Source organism: Erythranthe guttata, chromosome 8 (assembly GCF_056151865.1).
Source record: "Erythranthe guttata isolate IM_541 chromosome 8, IM_541, whole genome shotgun sequence".
In the NCBI taxonomy this organism is placed as follows: Eukaryota; Viridiplantae; Streptophyta; class Magnoliopsida; order Lamiales; family Phrymaceae; genus Erythranthe; species Erythranthe guttata.
This window is the reverse complement of record NC_142540.1, coordinates 25232269-25250126: the sequence shown is the minus strand read 5'-3', so window position 1 is coordinate 25250126 and position 17858 is coordinate 25232269. Positions and strand designations below refer to the sequence as shown.

General features: G+C 33.8%; 2 protein-coding genes and 3 long non-coding RNA genes across 5 annotated transcripts; 2 read left to right on the top strand and 3 right to left on the bottom strand.

The window, feature by feature from the left end:
- Window positions 1-868: 868 nt before the first annotated feature.
- Window positions 869-2940, top strand: LOC105965208 (cytochrome P450 71AU50). The gene is made up of 2 exons (XM_012989737.2): window positions 869-1981; window positions 2083-2940. The coding sequence occupies exons 1-2, from the start codon at window positions 1103-1105 to the stop codon at window positions 2692-2694; spliced, it is 1491 nt and encodes a 496-aa protein (XP_012845191.2). The 5' UTR covers window positions 869-1102; the 3' UTR covers window positions 2695-2940.
- A 4420-nt stretch (window positions 2941-7360) lies between these two features.
- Window positions 7361-9336, top strand: LOC105965369 (cytochrome P450 71AU50). The gene is made up of 2 exons (XM_012989911.2): window positions 7361-8279; window positions 8372-9336. The coding sequence occupies exons 1-2, from the start codon at window positions 7383-7385 to the stop codon at window positions 8981-8983; spliced, it is 1509 nt and encodes a 502-aa protein (XP_012845365.2). The 5' UTR covers window positions 7361-7382; the 3' UTR covers window positions 8984-9336.
- Window positions 9337-10080: 744 nt separating this feature from the next.
- LOC148768911 (uncharacterized) lies at window positions 10081-10769 on the bottom strand. The gene is made up of 2 exons (XR_016032948.1): window positions 10660-10769; window positions 10081-10446 (listed from the first exon to the last, which is right to left on the bottom strand). It is a non-coding gene; the product is annotated as an uncharacterized LOC148768911 (long non-coding RNA).
- Window positions 10770-11771: 1002 nt separating this feature from the next.
- LOC148768910 (uncharacterized) lies at window positions 11772-12882 on the bottom strand. The gene is made up of 2 exons (XR_016032946.1): window positions 12721-12882; window positions 11772-12213 (listed from the first exon to the last, which is right to left on the bottom strand). It is a non-coding gene; the product is annotated as an uncharacterized LOC148768910 (long non-coding RNA).
- A 2263-nt stretch (window positions 12883-15145) lies between these two features.
- LOC148768909 (uncharacterized) lies at window positions 15146-16236 on the bottom strand. Its single transcript, XR_016032945.1, has 2 exons — window positions 16159-16236; window positions 15146-15615 (listed from the first exon to the last, which is right to left on the bottom strand). It is a non-coding gene; the product is annotated as an uncharacterized LOC148768909 (long non-coding RNA).
- Between the last annotated feature and the right edge of the window lie 1622 nt (window positions 16237-17858).

The window sequence follows — 17858 nt, the reverse complement described above, 5'->3', positions numbered from 1 at the left end:
CGAGCGAGCCACACGAACTCTACCTAGAGGGGAAAGTGCCTTTGACTAAAGCTCATAAGGGGTTTTAGTGATATTTTGTAACACATGGGATTTTTGAGCCGTTCCAGATTTCACAGGAGTACTATTTGTAATAAACTCATAATTATAATTTGGCCTTATTTGTTTTTCCAATTCAAAATTGGCCTTTATTTTATGTTATCCTAATTTTATATTATTTTATTGAAGGGTAGACTTGTCCTTTCTCTTTGGTGGACGAATAAAATCGCAATGGGCCAAGTATGTTATTTAAAAAAAAATCACAGGGTGTTTTATACTATTTCGAAATTACACAGGGGTATTTATTGCAAATTACTCATATAACATAGGGCAAATTACGGCCACCGCTGATGTAAGGTATAATTACAAAAAAAGAAAACCCTCTTGTTTGCATAATTACAATCACCGCCCAATTATGTATTGTCTTACACGCCCACCTTTACAATGTCAAATTTACATAGAGGTGTGGTCGGTAAACTGATCGAACCGAACAGAACAAAAATTCGTACATGCCGATTACCGAACCATTAATTCGGTGTGGTATTCTTTTTTTTTTTGATAAGTAATTCGGTGTGGTATTCAGTTTATATATATATAAAATATTAATTAAAATAATTAAAAAAAATAAATATTTTTAATAAAATTTTGGTAAATTGGTTATTTATCGAACGAAATGATAAATGGTATGAAATTTTGGCGTATCGCAATTTCTGTTCAATCTTTTTACCGAATGAAGGCTCCTAAATTATCAATTATAGTGATTTTTTTGTAAGATAATACACGATTGTTGTTCGTGCGCTTATAATAATGAAAACAAGATAGATTTTTTCATAATTTGAGCTAAACTCAGAGTTGGTCGTAATTTGAATTGGTATGCAACATCTTCCCCGTGTAAATTCATATATTATTTAAAGCTAGTGGGTGTTAGAAATTTGCAGTCAATGTCTTTATCAATTTAATATTGTGGCCAGTAATCTTTGTGGTAGAAGAATGATATTTAAATCTGAGTTCACCATTGTTGAGATATATATCTAGATAACAAAGAAACTACGGCCGGCTGCTATCTATGGCTTGGTTCTGGCCAATAATATCTGCGATCTTATTCATTTATGTTCTTCACAAAATTCTAAGCCCGAATAAGAACAAAAGACAGCCACCAGGCCCGATCGGGCTACCGATCATCGGCCATTTCCACCTACTGGGCAAAAATCCCCACCAAGATCTGCATCGGTTAGCCCAAAAACATGGACCCATCATGTACCTCCGCTTCGGCTTCGTCCCCACGGTGGTCTTCTCCTCTCCCGCCGGAGCGGAGCTCGTCCTCAAAACCCACGATCTTGTTTTCGCCGGCAGGGCTGCTATACAGGCGGCCAAGCACATCAGCTACGACGGTAGAAACATCGTCTTCGCCCAGTACGGTTCTTACTGGCGGGACATGCGCAAACTGGCGACCATCAACTTGCTCAGCACCTCCAAAATCAGCCAGTTTCAGCCCGTGAGGAAGGCGGAGCTCCGCCTCGCCGTCGATTCTCTCCGGCGAGCTGCCGCGGGGCGCGAAACCGTGGATGTTAGCGAGATGATTATGGGTACGATTGGGGATATGGTTTGCCTGATGGTGTTTGGGAGGAAGTTCGCCGGCGGTGGATTGGGTGGGAACGGGTTTAAATCTGTGATTGACGAGACGTTTCAGGTGGCGGCGAAGCCGAATCTCGGAGATTTTTTCCCGTATATGGGTACGATTGATCTTCAAGGGTTGACCCGTCGAATGAAAGAACTGAGCAGAACCTTTGACGGGTTCTTGGAGAAGATTATCGACGACCACGTTCTTCAGAACAAGCAAGAGAAGAAGGAGAATCAAGACTTTGTCGACACCATGATGGCCATTATGGATTCCGGTGAAGCTGGATTCGAATTCGACCGCCGCCATGTCAAGGCTGTGCTCTTGGTATAAAGTTCATTTCCTTCTCTTCAATTTTATTTGATGCCTACCAACTGTTTGTTATATTGCCCGAACGGTTTCTTGATTTTTTTTTTTTTCGTCTATAGGATATGTTTTTAGGAGGTACAGACACTTCATCGGCAACAATAGATTGGGCGCTCGCGGAACTCATTAGGCATCCACAAATCATGAAAAAACTCCAACAAGAACTCGAACAAGTCGTTGGCTTAGACCAGTACGTGGAGGAGTCGCACCTTGAAAAACTCGACTACTTAAACTTCGTAGTCAAGGAAACCTTTAGGCTCCACCCGGTTGTCCCACTGTTCATCCACGAAGCCCTTGAAGATTGCACCGTCGAAGAATTCCATATCGCGAAAGGCACACGAATCATGGTGAATGTATGGTCTATGAGTAAAGACCCTAATGTGTGGCAAGACCCTGAAAAATTCTTTCCGGAGAGATTTATCGGGAGCAATTTGGATCTTCACGGGCATGATTTCGAGCTCCTACCATTCGGGTCGGGCAGGAGATCCTGCCCGGGTCTTCAGTTGGGACTCACTACCGTTCGGTTAGTGTTGGCACAATTGGTTCATTGCTTCGATTGGGAGCTTCCGAATGGGATGTCGCCTAATGAATTGGACATGTCCGAGCATTTCGGCCTAGTGACCGGTAAAGATAAGCATATCATGGCCATTCCCGTTTGCCGGTTGCGTAAATGAGTCGCGAATTTGAGTTCGAAACACGAAAAGCTCAAAGAATTTATTTTGTTGCTTAAGTATGTATATATTGTCTCGTTCACTATTATTAATCAACTGTGTGTGTATTTGTTTGTTGTTAGCTCCGCCGTGGTTGTCTCTTTCCGCCGCCGGAGCAAAGCTCGTCCTTTGAGTTCTGTCCCTCTTGTTTGTAAAAACTACACATACATCCTTTGAGTTTCGATAATATGCCTTTTGATTGTTGTGAAATTCTACTTTTACCCTTGACCAATTTTTTAGTAAATTTATATGTTATGTCCGTGTCCGTGAGGTTATGTCTAATTACATTCAGACCCATCGCATTTAAAAGTATTGCATATACCTCCAAATTATTATTTTGCACGCATTCTCAATTCCTTAAGTTCTAAGATATTATGCCCGGTTGGTTTTCTTTCAAAACCATGGAAAAACCGCACACAATGGGTCGATCTCCTTTTCAGGAAATCGGTGAAAGACTTTGCTCATAGTTGTGGCAGCGGCTGCAGAGCTCGGGTGCTGGCTTTCTTGGCACTCGAGTGAAACGAACATAGGCATGATTTTAAGCAAATTTTCAGCACTCGAGCGTTGTGGTTTTCACGCTCGAGCGTATGGTCCGCCTTTGGATGCCCTGGGCAAAACTTAAATATATTCTTTAATAAAACAAATACCCGATCGGAATAAGCCGAATAAGAATCTATATTCCAATTTTTACCCCTACTTAATGATGTTAAGCTTTTACATAACAAGATAATCGACACACTAACTACATTAAGTAGAGGTGAAAATTGGAACAATGTTCTCTTATCCTCCTATCGCGATTGGAGTTTTATGTTATTTTAAAACAACATTTTTCATTCGAATTCCAAAAAATCTGATTTCTAAACAATATTTTGATTTATAAAAAAAAATATTTCGATATTTTAAACGATATTATGAAAGTATTTTGAAACAATATATCATTTTTTCTAGAAATTTACGTGATTTCGATTTTCAATCAAATTTGTATTAGAAAAAGCTATTTAACTATTTCATTCTATCCTATGTATAATTTGTATGTTCAATGATAATAATGATTCTAGAAATATAATTAAATCTCCACGAGTGCTCACATGGTTATCTTTTTATAGGTATAAATAATATAATTAATTACATGAATGATCATCTTTATCAGTAGTTCATCAAGTAAGCATTAATAATCTCTTTATGAATGCAGAATCAAACCTGCCTTACGTACACTTGTATATACCTTATAATCGACTCACTAAACAATAGGCTCGGCTCAAATATAATCAGGCCGAGCACTAGCGAAGTCAGAATTTTAAGTTCGCGGGGTTCAGATGCATTAAAACTTTTATGAAAGGAAACCAGTAATTAAATCTTATTTGGGTAAATTACAAACACCCCCCCGAGGTATGGTTAAATTACAAAAACCCCCCTCTTGTTTGGATAATTTCATCTACCCCCCTCAACTATGACTTTTTCTTACATTTATTGTGCCAAATTCAACATAGTCATCTAGATTCCGTGAAATGTGCTCTAGTTTGTACTCTTTGTGTAAAAAATACAGTTTTCGATGCACCACAAACTGATATATACAAGCTAAAAATCACATATTATGGTCATCTTGCTTCATAATGTAGAGTTTGAATGGGATAAAACGGGTACAAAAGTGATAATATTCCATATAATCTCGAAGATTCAACTAAATTTAATGAGTTGAGGGGGTGGTTGTAATTATCCAAACAAGAGGGGTGTTTTTGTAATTTGGTCATACCTCAGGGGGGTGTTTGTAATTTACCCATCTTATTTAAAAAATAGGCATTCGAGAATTGGGGGGGGGGGGGGGGGGGGGATGGCCCACTCTGACCCTATACTGGCTTCACCATTAGGGCAGAGCCATCGGGCTTCCTTAAGACCCGGCTCAATTGGAGGTCCTAATTATGATAACTAATCACGTTACAGAGTAACATTTACTTAGTATTTAATTGACTAAAATTAATATATTAAGGGAAAATTGTAATTTTGGTCCTATATGTTAGTCTCTTTAGGGATTTAGTCTATAAATTGTCCTATTTCAATTTTACATGAAACAATTATGCAAAATTAGTATTTTTAGTCTTACTTCATTCGTACCTAACAAACTCGCATAAATTTATTTATATTGACACTTACGAATTATAAACGCTCATCTAATTTAGTTTATAGATGTGTTGTCTCATATAGTTAAAGTTTTACCAATTGTAAATTAGATGTCGAATTTATGAATTTCCAAGCGGCGTCCATATAAATAAGTAAAATGCCAGGCTTATTTGTCGTGTTATAAAATTAAAAATCATTCAAAAATAGGACTAAAAATACTATATTTGCAGTGTTTTTGCATGTAAAACTGAAACATAACAAGTTAAAGGACTAAATTCCTAAATAAACTATCATAGAGGACCAAAACTACAATTTTCTCATATGCTAATATCAATAGCTTTTAATAGAAAATGCAGTATAACTAATCTCGACAGGAAGAGTACTAGTGGTGGTCCTGGTAATGGCACTATAATTTACACACTCTCTTCGTTTCACAATAACAGTCACTTTGGAGAAATATTTATTTTTCATATTACTCTCTTTGATTTTGGAATCACTTTTTCCATTCCGACTTCCGAAATTCCGATTTCTGATTTTTTCAACATAATCGACACACTCAATATATTGTTTCAAAATATTTTCAGAAACATTGTTTAAAAAATCGAAGTATTGTCTAAAAATTGAAATATTGTTTCAAAATCGGGAGATTTGGAATTCAAATGAAAAATATATTTTTTAAATAAAACAAATATCCGATCGTAATAAGCCGAATAAGAATCTATGTTCCAACTTTTACCCCTACTTAATGATGTAAAACTTTTACATACCAAGATAATCAACACACTAACTATATTAAGTAGGGGTGCAAATTGGAACAAGGTTCTCTTATCCTCCTATCAGGATCGGAATTTTATATTATTCTAAAACAATATTTTTCATTCGAATTCCAAAAAATCTAATTTTAAACAATATTTCAAATTTTCAAAAAACATACACCGATTTTTTAAACAATATTTCTAACCGTATTTTGAAACAATATATCGATTTTTTCTAAAAAAAAATACCTGATTTCAATTTTCAATCAAATTTTAATTGTAAAAAGCTATTTAACTAATTCAAACAATACGATCTAGATGTATGAAATTATAAAGAAATGAAGAAGAATTGAAAGAGTGTGGTCCAAATTAATCAAGAAAAAAAAAAGAAAAAAAGTTAGGTGTTGGTACAAAGTAATTAGGGTTTGGTTTTATTTCGCATGTAGTGTGTATTTTTGAATATAATTAGGACCACCTCCAAATTAAAGTTATTCGTAAGACGATTACATTAATGATCGTCTTTATCAGTAGTTCATCCAGTAAGTATTAATTATCTCTTTATGAATGCAGAAATCAAACCTGCCTTAGGTACATTTGTACATACGTTATAATCGGGCTCACTAAAAATTAGGCTCTGCTCAAATATAATTAGGTAGAGCACTAGCGGTGTCAGAATTTTAAGTTCGCGAGGGTGAAATGCATTAAAATAAACTCTTATGAGAGGAAACTGATAGTTAAATCTTATTTAAAAAATAGGGATTCGAGAATTGTTAGGGAGGTCATGGCCCCCTCTGGCCCTATGCTGGCTTCCCCACTGGGGCTGAGCCATCGGGCTTCTTTAAGACCCCGCTCAATTGCCGGTCCTAATTATGATAACTGACCACATCTCGGAGTAACATTTACTCAGTATTTAATTGACTAAAAATAATTTATTCAGGGAAAATTGTAATTTTGGTCCTATATGTTGGTCTTTTTAGAGATTTAGTCATGTAAGTTGTCTTATTTCAATTTTACATGCAATAATTATGCAAAATTAGTATTTTAGTTCTACTTTACTTGTACCTAACAAACTCGCATAAATTTATCTATATTGACACTTCAAAATTATAAATGCTCCTCTAATTTGGTTTATAGATGTGTGGTCTCATATAATTAAAGTTCTACCAATGGTAAATTTGATGTCGAATTTATGAATTTCCAAGCGACTCCATATAAGTAAAATGCGTCACGTTTATTTGCCCCGTCATAAAATGAAAAATCATGCAAAATAGGACTAAAAAATACAATATTTGCAAAGGTATTGCATGTAAAACTGAAACATGACAAATTAGAGAACTAAATTCGTAAATAGGCCAACATAGAGGACCAAAATATGACTAAAAATACAGTATTTGCAAAGGTATTGTTTTACGACTTTGACATATTGAATTGTTGCTAGAAGTTTTATAGGATGTTATGACGTGGTTTATTTTTATTATATCTATTTTAACTGAAATTTAGTAGTTATTACTCTCGACGTTGATTTTCTTATTTTTGGAAAATTATGAAATTCTCACAAAATTTCTGCTAATTTTTGAAATTCTAAAACTCATGTAATTTCTGATTTTTTTTTTTCCGAATTTCAAAATTTCCGAACTTTTTAGAATTGAAATGAATTTTTTGATTCCGAAAATTTTGGAATTGATTTTGTACTTCCGAAAAAAATACTAGGCCAGTCATTATATATATATTTGAAGAAGAACACCTGTTTTGTCAACAACAAAAGAAAAAAGATACAAAATGGCATGGTTTTGGCAAACAACATCTGCAATTGTGATCATACTTGTAATTTGGATAATTCAAAAGTTCTTAACCATGGAGAAGAAGAAGAAGAAACAACCACCGGGCCCTATCGGGCTACCGATCATCGGCCATTTCCACCTATTGGGTAAAAATCCCCACCAAGATCTCCACCGTTTATCCGCAAAACACGGACCCATCATGCACCTCCGTCTCGGCTTCCTTCCAACCGTCGTGGTCTCATCCCCCGCCGGAGCCGAGCTCTTCCTCAAGACCCACGACCTTGTTTTCGCCGGCAGACCTCTCCACCAGGCCGCCAAGCACATGGTCTACGACGGGAGAGACATTGCTTTCGGCCAGTACGGTTCTTACTGGCGGGATATCCGCAAGCTCTGCACGCTCAACTTGCTCAGCAGCCACAAGATCAACCAGTTCCGGCACACGCGGAAGGCGGAGCTCAGCCTCTTCGTCGGCTCTTTTCGGCGTGCCGCGTGCCAACGGGAAGCCGTGGATGTTAGCAAGATGATTACGGGCCTGAGTTGGGATATGATTTGTATGACGGTGTTCGGCCGGAAGTTCGCCGACAGTGATTTGGATGAGACGAAGGGGTTTAAATCTGTAATTGAGGACATACTGCACCTGGTCGCCATTCCTAATCTTGGAGATTTTTTCCCGTATGTCGGTTGGCTTGATCTTCAGGGTCTGACACGTAGGATGAAACAAGTACACAATTCTTTCGATGGGTTTCTCGAGAAGGTTATCGAAGATCATGGTTCGAACAATCAAGAGAATACGAAAAAGGATGCTCGAGACTTTGTTGACACTATGATGGCCATTATGGATTCCGGTGAAGCTGGATTCGAATTCGACCGCCGCCATGTCAAGGCTGTGCTTGCGGTTTGTTCTATTCAAATTCGATGCCTACCAACTGTTTGTTGTATTGCCCAAATGGTTTGTTGAAATTGTTTTTTCCTTTTTTTTACCTCAAGGATATGCTTATAGGAGGAACCGACACTACGGCGGTAACTACCGATTGGGCACTCACAGAACTCATTAGACACCCACAAATCATGAACAAACTCCAGCAAGAACTCGAACAAGTTGTCGGCATGGACCAATACGTGGAGGAATCACACCTCGAGAAACTCGACTACTTGGATTTAGTTATTAAGGAAACATTCCGGTTACACCCCATCGTCCCATTATTGAACCACAAAGCCATGCAAGATTGCACCGTCGATGAATTCCATATACCGAAAGGAACACGAGTCATCGTGAACTTGTTGTCCATTTCGAGAGATCCGAACGTTTGGCAAGAACCCGAAAAGTTCTCACCGGAGAGGTTCGTTGGGATCGATACCGACTACCGGGGCATGGATTTCCGGTTCATACCTTTCGGATCGGGCAGAAGAATGTGCCCGGGGATTCATTTGGGACTCACGAGTCTTCGATTAATGTTGGCCCAATTGGTTCATTGCTTTGATTGGGAGCTTCCTAACGGGACGTCGCCTAACGAGTTGAATATGGCCGAGCATTTCGGTCTTGTGACTAGTAGAGATGAGCATCTCATGGCCTTTCCTATTTACAGGTTGCATAAATGATTAAAAGTTCACTTCATTAATTAATTACCTAATTACCCCTGTGTTATATCGAATTGTTGAAAAACTTTGCGTATTAAATATTGGCAAAAACTTCCTTATGATTCATTTTTTAGCTTACAACTCTCTCAAATCATGTTTTTAGGGAGTAGTTCGCTAAAAATATTGAATCGTTTGGGGTTTTTTTGCTAATAAAATAATAAGGAGGGTGTTCTTAATAATTCGAGAAAATACAGGGGTACTAAATAAAATAAACCCAAATGATATGCATCGATGCATAATTGGAGTTCGAAGTTTTGTTCACTGATTTGAATAATGTATACAAGAACATGGAATAAGATTCATTTATGTGTGTATGATCTGCGTCTCCATTTTTTGGTTCTGAATTTCCAGTTTTTTCAATTTATTCTGATAACCATTAATTCTGACGAACGATGACGCTATAAACAATTAATTCATTTAATTTGTAACAAATTAGTCTTCGCAATTTTCACTTTGTACCCTCGAAATGTACCATTTTATCTCTTTGCACCCCCAAAAATAATTTATGACTTTACACTCATAAAACATATTTAATCATTCAAAATAATTTATGACACTTCATATATTTTTTAATTTAAGGGTGCAAAGTGCCGAATGAGCATAATTGCAGAGGGCAAAATGCCAATTACGTACCCTAATAATAATAATACGAAGGGAAATGAAATTTCATTTTAGATACTTCATATTAGATACTCTAGATTGATTGGTGATCATTCTCATTTCTGCAATAATAACTTTATATATATTTTTTTCTGATTTGTTATTACAATAAAATAATAATATCAAAACATATACTATTCTAATTAAACTATATAAATATTGACTTTGTTTCAATATTTTTTTGTGAATGCCTCCAGAAAAAATTCGGGCGCTGCCTTTAAACCCCTGAAATAATTTTGAAACTATAGTACACTTCTCCGCATTATAAATACATAAATATATATTAACTTAATTGCTCGTAGATTAACAATATAATCTAAATCTATATTTTTCGACTACGTATAAATGTCCAAATGTATCGAAAAATATGTCATCACAAGATATTTAACACTACAAAATTAACTCAAACCATTTTTTTTTTCTCCATTTACGAAATTCCGAAGATTTTATAATTAATGTTCGGTTTTATTATTTATTCCAACAACAATTGCGGTAATAAAAAACGATATCTCAAATTAGTGTAGTTACATTTTTAGGGCATGGCTGGTTAGGCGCCTTCGGAAATATGCACGTACATCGGCATGGGCACTTATCATCCTTTAAAATCTGCATCTCGGTCGACAACCGCGGAGTAGATGGTGGGCCCGTGATGCAAATATCTCGGCTGCCCCGATAGAGATGTTTGCATTTTATCTTGCAAACTTTTACGGTCACGTTACACCCAATGAATACGTTGCAAATTTGTATTGCCGCGAGCGAGTCACCTGTAAAATTTCATAAAATAGAAAAAATTGATTACTTATTAGAAAATCATATTTCAAATAGAAATAAATTGATCATAGCGTTGTATTCAATTAATCTATACTACACCATACGAGAGTTATGTTGATTCATCTGGTGTAGCATAAAATAAACTGAAAAGTCGTGCCCTGGAAATAAAATACCGACACGGGCAAAAAGATGATGAAGAAGAAGACCTATAGCAGAGATGAAGAGAAGGACAAAAATGGAAACACCGATTTGTGTTTTTGCCATCTTTTGAGAGTGCAGCGTAATTAGTATAAAAAATAAAAATAAAAGTTCTTATATATATATATATATATATATATATATATATATATATATATATATATATATATATATATATATATATATATATATATATATATATATATATATATATATATATATATATATATATATATATATATATATATATATATATATATATACACACACACATAAGATATATATGTATTAATTAATTGGACATCATAATTAATTTTGTTATTATCCAATATTTGATTATTGGGTAAATTACAACCACCTCCCTGAGGTGATGTGTAATTACAAAAAAACCCTTCTTTTTTATATATTCCATCCAGAACCCTACAGTTTATAGATTTCTTACATTCAAACCCAACAAAAGGATGTTATTGTAAGAAATCTACAAATTACAAGGGGGTTGATGTAGTTATGAAAACATTAGGGGTTTTTTTGAAAATATACCTTATCTCAGGGGGTGATTGTAATTTGCCCTTGATTTTTTGTCTAGGGCCTCGTATGGGCTTGAGCCGGTCCCTGCTACAAGACTCTTTATTATCTTATCATATATATATATATAATTCATAACAAAAAAAATAGCGTGCTTAAAAAAAATGAAAATCTATTTCCTAGAACCTCAAAGTGCTATGCCATTCTCTTAAAATCTCAGAAAATTGAGATATTTTTTGCTCTCTCTCTCTCTCTCTCTCTCTCTCTCTCTCTCTCTCTCTCTCTCTCTCTCTCTCTCTCTCTCTCTCTCTCTCCCCCTCTCCCTCTCTCTCTCTCTCAATGAATATATATATATTTTAAATTTCTCTTACAATAATTAATAATTTTTAATATTTTTTTTTTATATTCTTTATGCATGTTGAATTTCTCTCTTGTTTAGATTTGATTTAATATTTTATATTTATCGTAATCATTTCACACGATCGATCGATCTCCCAATTTTTTTTACTTTGCGTTAAAAATAATAAAATTTGTACTTAATTAATCGCGTATTTTGTAACGAAAATAAAGCATAAAAACATAAACAACGGCAACGCATTAAATTAAAGTCCAATAATATAATTAATATTTCATTATCGCATTACTTAATTATTAATTAACCAAAGTACTTAACTCGATAATACATTAGCAAACTACACTAATAACATACTACACAGGCCAAAAACCTTTATTGTTGAACTAATTGATATTTTTTAACTAGCATGTAGGGTTTTTTACGGTTTCGCGCGGGCATTGAGTTTTGCTTGCGTATTTGCAACGGCATACGCATTTATTTTTGCCTCCGGTTGTACTTTTGAAGTTGACGGGTTGTACCACCAGATCGAGGGTTTGTGTACGTGGCGGCGATGGAGTGGATGACGTGGCACAATATCCCGTGCCACGTGGATGCTGATGCGAGCACTGTTTCTTACATACATTTATAGTCACTGTGCAATTCATGAACTCATTGCACATTTGGGGGCCTGCCTTTGACTCATCTGAAAAAAGAAAAAAAAAATTCACAAGAAAATTATTGGGAGATTGATAATATATATATATATATATATAACATGCATTATTGTTGCAGATGCTATACTATACTGAGTGAAATAAATACACCAAGTATTATCATATCACCGAAAATTTACATAAATTTTTTTTTTCTTGTGTGTTAACTTGAAATTTATTCATGACGAAAAATGATAATTTTACAATTTGATATTAAGAAATTAAGTGTAATAAAACAAGAAGTTACATAAAATATTTTACCAATATGGAAAGAAAACAAATAATAATAACATACGTAAAATCATTGCTTAAAAAACTATTTTATCTTAAACTAACATTTAATTAAAAAAAAAAAAAGCCCGAAACTTCAATAAATAAATTCAAGTAATTTGCCGAAGTATCGGAACCATATATATGGATTAGAAAATAGACTTCTCTTTGTTTTTTTTCGGAGATACCAATTTATATATGCCGTAAACAACGACAATGTAACGGACCTATAACGAAGATGAAGAGAAACGCAAGAATGGAAATCAATATTGTTATCTTAGTCTCCATCTTCAAGAATGCTATATATATAAACTATATATTATAATAAATTAATATATATGCTTTGATGCAGAAGATATCTTCGTTGTATGTTTGTATCTTGCAGAATCAACATGCAATATGGCTTCTCTAATATATACTGTTGTGAGAACGTGTGAAATTACCATTTTAACCTTTGTTTTGGTGAAAGTTGTACGTGTGTTTTCTTTCAACGTAAGATATTGCAGATTTGGACATAGTTAATGTTGTTATTATCCAGAGAGAATATATTCAAGTTTAACTACAATTTAGTTATGTTTGTGTTTATCCCTATTTATTGTCTTTTTCGAATTTTGATGCAATGGCTAGTCGTTTTGATAAGTCACCCGCCCTTGGCTCGTACATTAATTAAAAGAGAGAAAAAATAAAAATAAAAAAGATTCCATATAATTAATGTACAAAATTCTACTAAATTTCACACTGTAAATGTGGACGTGTAAGAAAATTCACAGTTGAAGGGTGATTGTAATTACCCAAACATTATGGTTTTTTTCTCCTTAATTTAACCATGATTTAAGGGTGGCTGTAATTTACCCTCTATGAAAGATTCTATAGAACTTTGTATATATTCAATAGTTTTCTAATTATGTAATTTAATCTTAGCTAAATAAAATTAATTGTTGGCTCGTGCATGTCTCATTCTTTCCTGATATATCCTTATATTAATCGCGTACTTTCAAACGAAAATAAAGCATAAAAACATGAACAAATCTTCCGCAGTAGATAACTAATATTTTAAGGGGCAATGTTCAGCAAAAATAACATTAAAAGAGGCAACGTGCAACAAGAACACTCAATTTCGGTGAATAATCTATTTGAATTTTTCTATGGGGCAAAGCGCAAAAAGAATAACATTTTAAAGGGGTGCATTTACTTTTTTGGGCAATGTTCGGAAGCGTTTTGGAACTTATTTTGATTTCATTTTGAGAAATATGTTTTAGGGGAAGAATTTGAGAATGAAAGTAATGTTTGTTTATATTTTGGAAGGAGACAAAATACACTGTAGAAGTCAAATCATGTTTAAAGGTGTTAGAAAAAAATATTTTAGAAAAAAAAAATTGAAAGATGAAGTGATGTTTATCTGTTTTTTAGTGAAGACATATTTTACTGTATCAGTCAAATCATTTTACTGTAGCAGTCACATTATGTCTGAAAGAGAGAGAAACTTTTGAAATTGTTTTGAGAAAATGATTTGAAAAGTTTAATAAATCCCATTTTGTTTTGGGGAAACATTGAAAACAAAATAGAAATGGTTCCAAACATAGCTGACATTTGGAGGGTGTAAAGTGTAAAAAATAGAAAATTATAGGGGATGAAGTGCAATTTTCCCTATTTATGTAATCATATCACACGATCGATCTCCCAAATTCATTTTACTTTGTGTTAGAACGAATATTAATTTGTACTTAAATATTATATACATTGATTTGATCCATCATAGTTTATAAAAAAATCTATAGAACTTTGTATATATGCAACAATTTTCTAATTATGTCATTTAGTGCTAATTTATCCTTTATTACCCGCGTATTTTTTAACGAAAATATTGCATAAACAATAAGGGTAAATTGCGTTTACCCCCTAGTCTAAGGTCAAATTACGAAACAATCCCTCATGTTTGAGTAATTACAACCATCCTTCAACTATGAATTTTCTTACACGTTCATCCCTATGATATCAAATATTCAACAGAATCTTCTAGATACCGTTGGAACATTCTCTAGTTTGTACTCGTTTCACGTAAAAACGCAGTTTTTTATGTACAACAATCTGATATTTACAGGCCAATAGACACATCTCATGATCATCTTCCTTCAAAATGTGGAGCTCGAACACAAACTGAAGAATAATCAATAATTCAGAAAATCTAGAATATTCCACTAAATTTGACACCGCAAGACTCGACGTGTAAGAAGATTCATAGTTGAGGGGCTGGTTGTAATAAACCCAAACACTAGGGTTTTTTCATAATTTGACCTTACATCGGGGGTTGGATGTAATTTACCCAAAAAATAAACAAATATCGTCCACAATTGATAATTAACTTAGCTGATCATTCCAAACAATCACTACAAAAAAAATTCTATTGAGTAACAACACCTATTTTTCTCATAGTTAGGCAAAAAGTATTGTCACTATGCTTGTCACTAATAGAGTGTCGCTAATGCTCTATAGTGACAATATATAAGGATTAAGTGACAACAAAAAGAACTAATAGTGACAACAAAAAATATATTGTCACTTAATGTATGCATTAAGTGACAACTTTTGCATTTGTCGCAATTGGGATGTCGCTATAATGCACCTTTTTCTTGTAGTGAATATGGCAAGGCATTAATAAATTAAAGTCCAATAATTATTATTTACATTATCGCATTACTTAATTATTTACAACCAAAGTAATTAACTCGATAATACATTATTAGCAAATTACACTAATGAAATACTCCACGGGCTGATAACTTTTATTGTTGAACTAATTGATATAAGGCCTTTGGTTTTGCATTTGAACTAGCATGAAGGGTTTTTTACGGTTTGACGCGGGCATTGAGTTTTGCTTGCGTATTTGCAACGGCACGCGCATTTCTTTTTGCCTCCGGTTCTACTTTTGAGGTTGATGGGTTGTACCATATCTAGGGTTTGTGTAGATAGCGACGACGGAGGAGTAATCGAGGAGGTCGAAGCCTCCGTGGCGCAGAATCCCGTGCCGCGATGTTGTTGCTTGCAGTTACTCTTGCATACATTTATAGTCACTGTGCAGTTCATGAACTGATTGCACATTTGGGGGCCTGCCTTTGACTCATCTGAAAATTAAAAAAAAACAAGAAAATTTGTTAGTTATTAGAGACTAATAACATATACAACATGTATGTATTATTGTTGTAAGGGTATTTTTGGAAAAATAAATAAAGTCTTTGTTTTGGCTGAGGTTGCAATAGATGGGATATCATTTAAAAAATGAAACAAATGAAATAATACTATTATAATTATTATTTTTTAGTGATATTCGAATTACAGTAACAATATCAACGTTCATGCAAATCTAATAATAAATTCACTTCGCAACAGATTATATAAACTTAATTGTTATAAAATGAAAATAAAATATAGAGAAAAATAAAATAAAAAGAAAGAAATAGTGTAGATATAATTAGAGATGTATTGCTGAAAAATAAGAAATTGGTGATGAAAGAATTTTGGCACTGTAGTTTGATTAGAATTTTGATTTTTTTTATAATTAGAAAATTTGTAGAAAAACAAATAATTACAAAAATGCAATTAAGAATGTTTAGATTGTTCTAGCGTTTATTTCTTTTATATATAAGATATAAGATAAAGTGACGAACCAATAGCGAAGATGAAGAGAAACGCGAGAACGGAAAACAATATTGTTATCTTATAAGTCTCCATCTTCAAGAATGATATATAAACTATATATTATAATTAATATTAATATATGCTTTGATATATGAAGAAGATATCTTCGCTGTATGTTTGTATGTTGCATGAAGCACAATGGCTTCTGTTATATATACTGTTGTGAGAATGCATGAAATTACCATTTCAACCTTTGTTTGGTGAAAGTTGTGCTGTTTTCTTCCAAGTGAAGGTATTCAAGATTTGGACATAGTTAATGTTGTTATTATCCAGAGATAAAGATATTCAAGTTCAACTACAATATAGTTAAGTTTGTGTTTATCTCTATATTTTGTCTTTTTCGAATTTTGATGCAATGGCTAGTCGTTTTGATAAGTAACCCTAGGCTCGTTCATTAATTAAAGGGTGAATTACACCTACACTTCTGAAGTATGCTAAAATGATTTTAAGGTTCTTATAGTATTAGTAATTACAGTCGCATCCTTGAAACAATTACGGAAGCCAAAATTTCATGTCCCGGAGACCGATATGCACTATATTTGTTTCTCGCGGGGCCGTTAATGCTACTATAGACGAAAATTTTATAAATCTTAACTAAAATAGTAATGATTTAAGAAATGTCAGGAGAACCATGTCATCCCCTAGCTCTATGTTGTCTCTACCACTGTCTGAAACTAATAGTACTCCATTAGAATCCTAACGGAATAACTTATCCAATGCATTGTTCCGGTAGGGTTTCTGACAATGTTTCAGGGGTACGTGATTGCAGTTACTGATACTACCTACATAGACCTTAATAAGAAGAAAATGTCACTAAATTATTCGACATGGTGGAATTTTTTTTTTATTTGAAACGGATGAAAATATTTGGTAGAAATATTTAGAAGAAAATATAATATTATTTTGTTCTATTTATTTTTTCAGTGAAAATAAAATAATTTAATATGCTGATGAGATGCATATTTTATTTTCGCACTTTGTAGTTTCGAAGGGTTTGATGAATATAAAAAAAAAATGATTTAATATTTGGCATCCTAAAGACTATCATATGCGCAAAAAATATTAAATTAGCTTCATTAGGTTTAAAATATCACGAGGGTGCATTATGCACGATTTAACATGTGTCTTGAGGGTGCCAACGGCTATAACATTATTTTGAGGGTGCAAAGTACCAATAAACTATATTTCAAGGGTATAAATTGGAATTAAGCTCATTAAATTAGTGGGGCTTTCTGGTTTTATTATTTTTTTCCTATAAAAAAACTCTTTAAACAACTTATGTAATGTAAGAACTTATCAGTTGTATGAAATAAGCTTACCTGAAACGGCTTGTAGTAATGGATTAATAACATAACATAAAATGTGATAGATCAATAACAAAACTTACCATATGACAGCTTTTAAGTTGAACTATACATGACAATTTTGTGATAAAAAGAAGTTGTGATAGATTTGTGATGAACATTAATTAATAAGGGCAAATGGCAAAAAGGCCCATCACATGGGACTTAAATGCATTTTAGTCCACAAAAAAACAGTCTCTCAATTAAGCCCATCCCCATGTCTTTAGTCTAAAATACCCTCAATAATATAATTCTTAACAATTTCACCCATTATGCTCTAACTTCCTTAATATTACACATTGACCCCGGATTTAAACAAATATATC

Coding starts and splice junctions, on each gene's coding strand:
- LOC105965369 (XM_012989911.2), top strand. CDS start 7,383: ATGGCATGGTTTTGGCAAACAACATCTGCAATTGTGATCATACTTGTA. Junction 8,280..8,371: donor ATGTCAAGGCTGTGCTTGCG/GTTTGTTCTATT, acceptor TTTTACCTCAAG/GATATGCTTATAGGAGGAAC.
- LOC105965208 (XM_012989737.2), top strand. CDS start 1,103: ATGGCTTGGTTCTGGCCAATAATATCTGCGATCTTATTCATTTATGTT. Junction 1,982..2,082: donor ATGTCAAGGCTGTGCTCTTG/GTATAAAGTTCA, acceptor TTTCGTCTATAG/GATATGTTTTTAGGAGGTAC.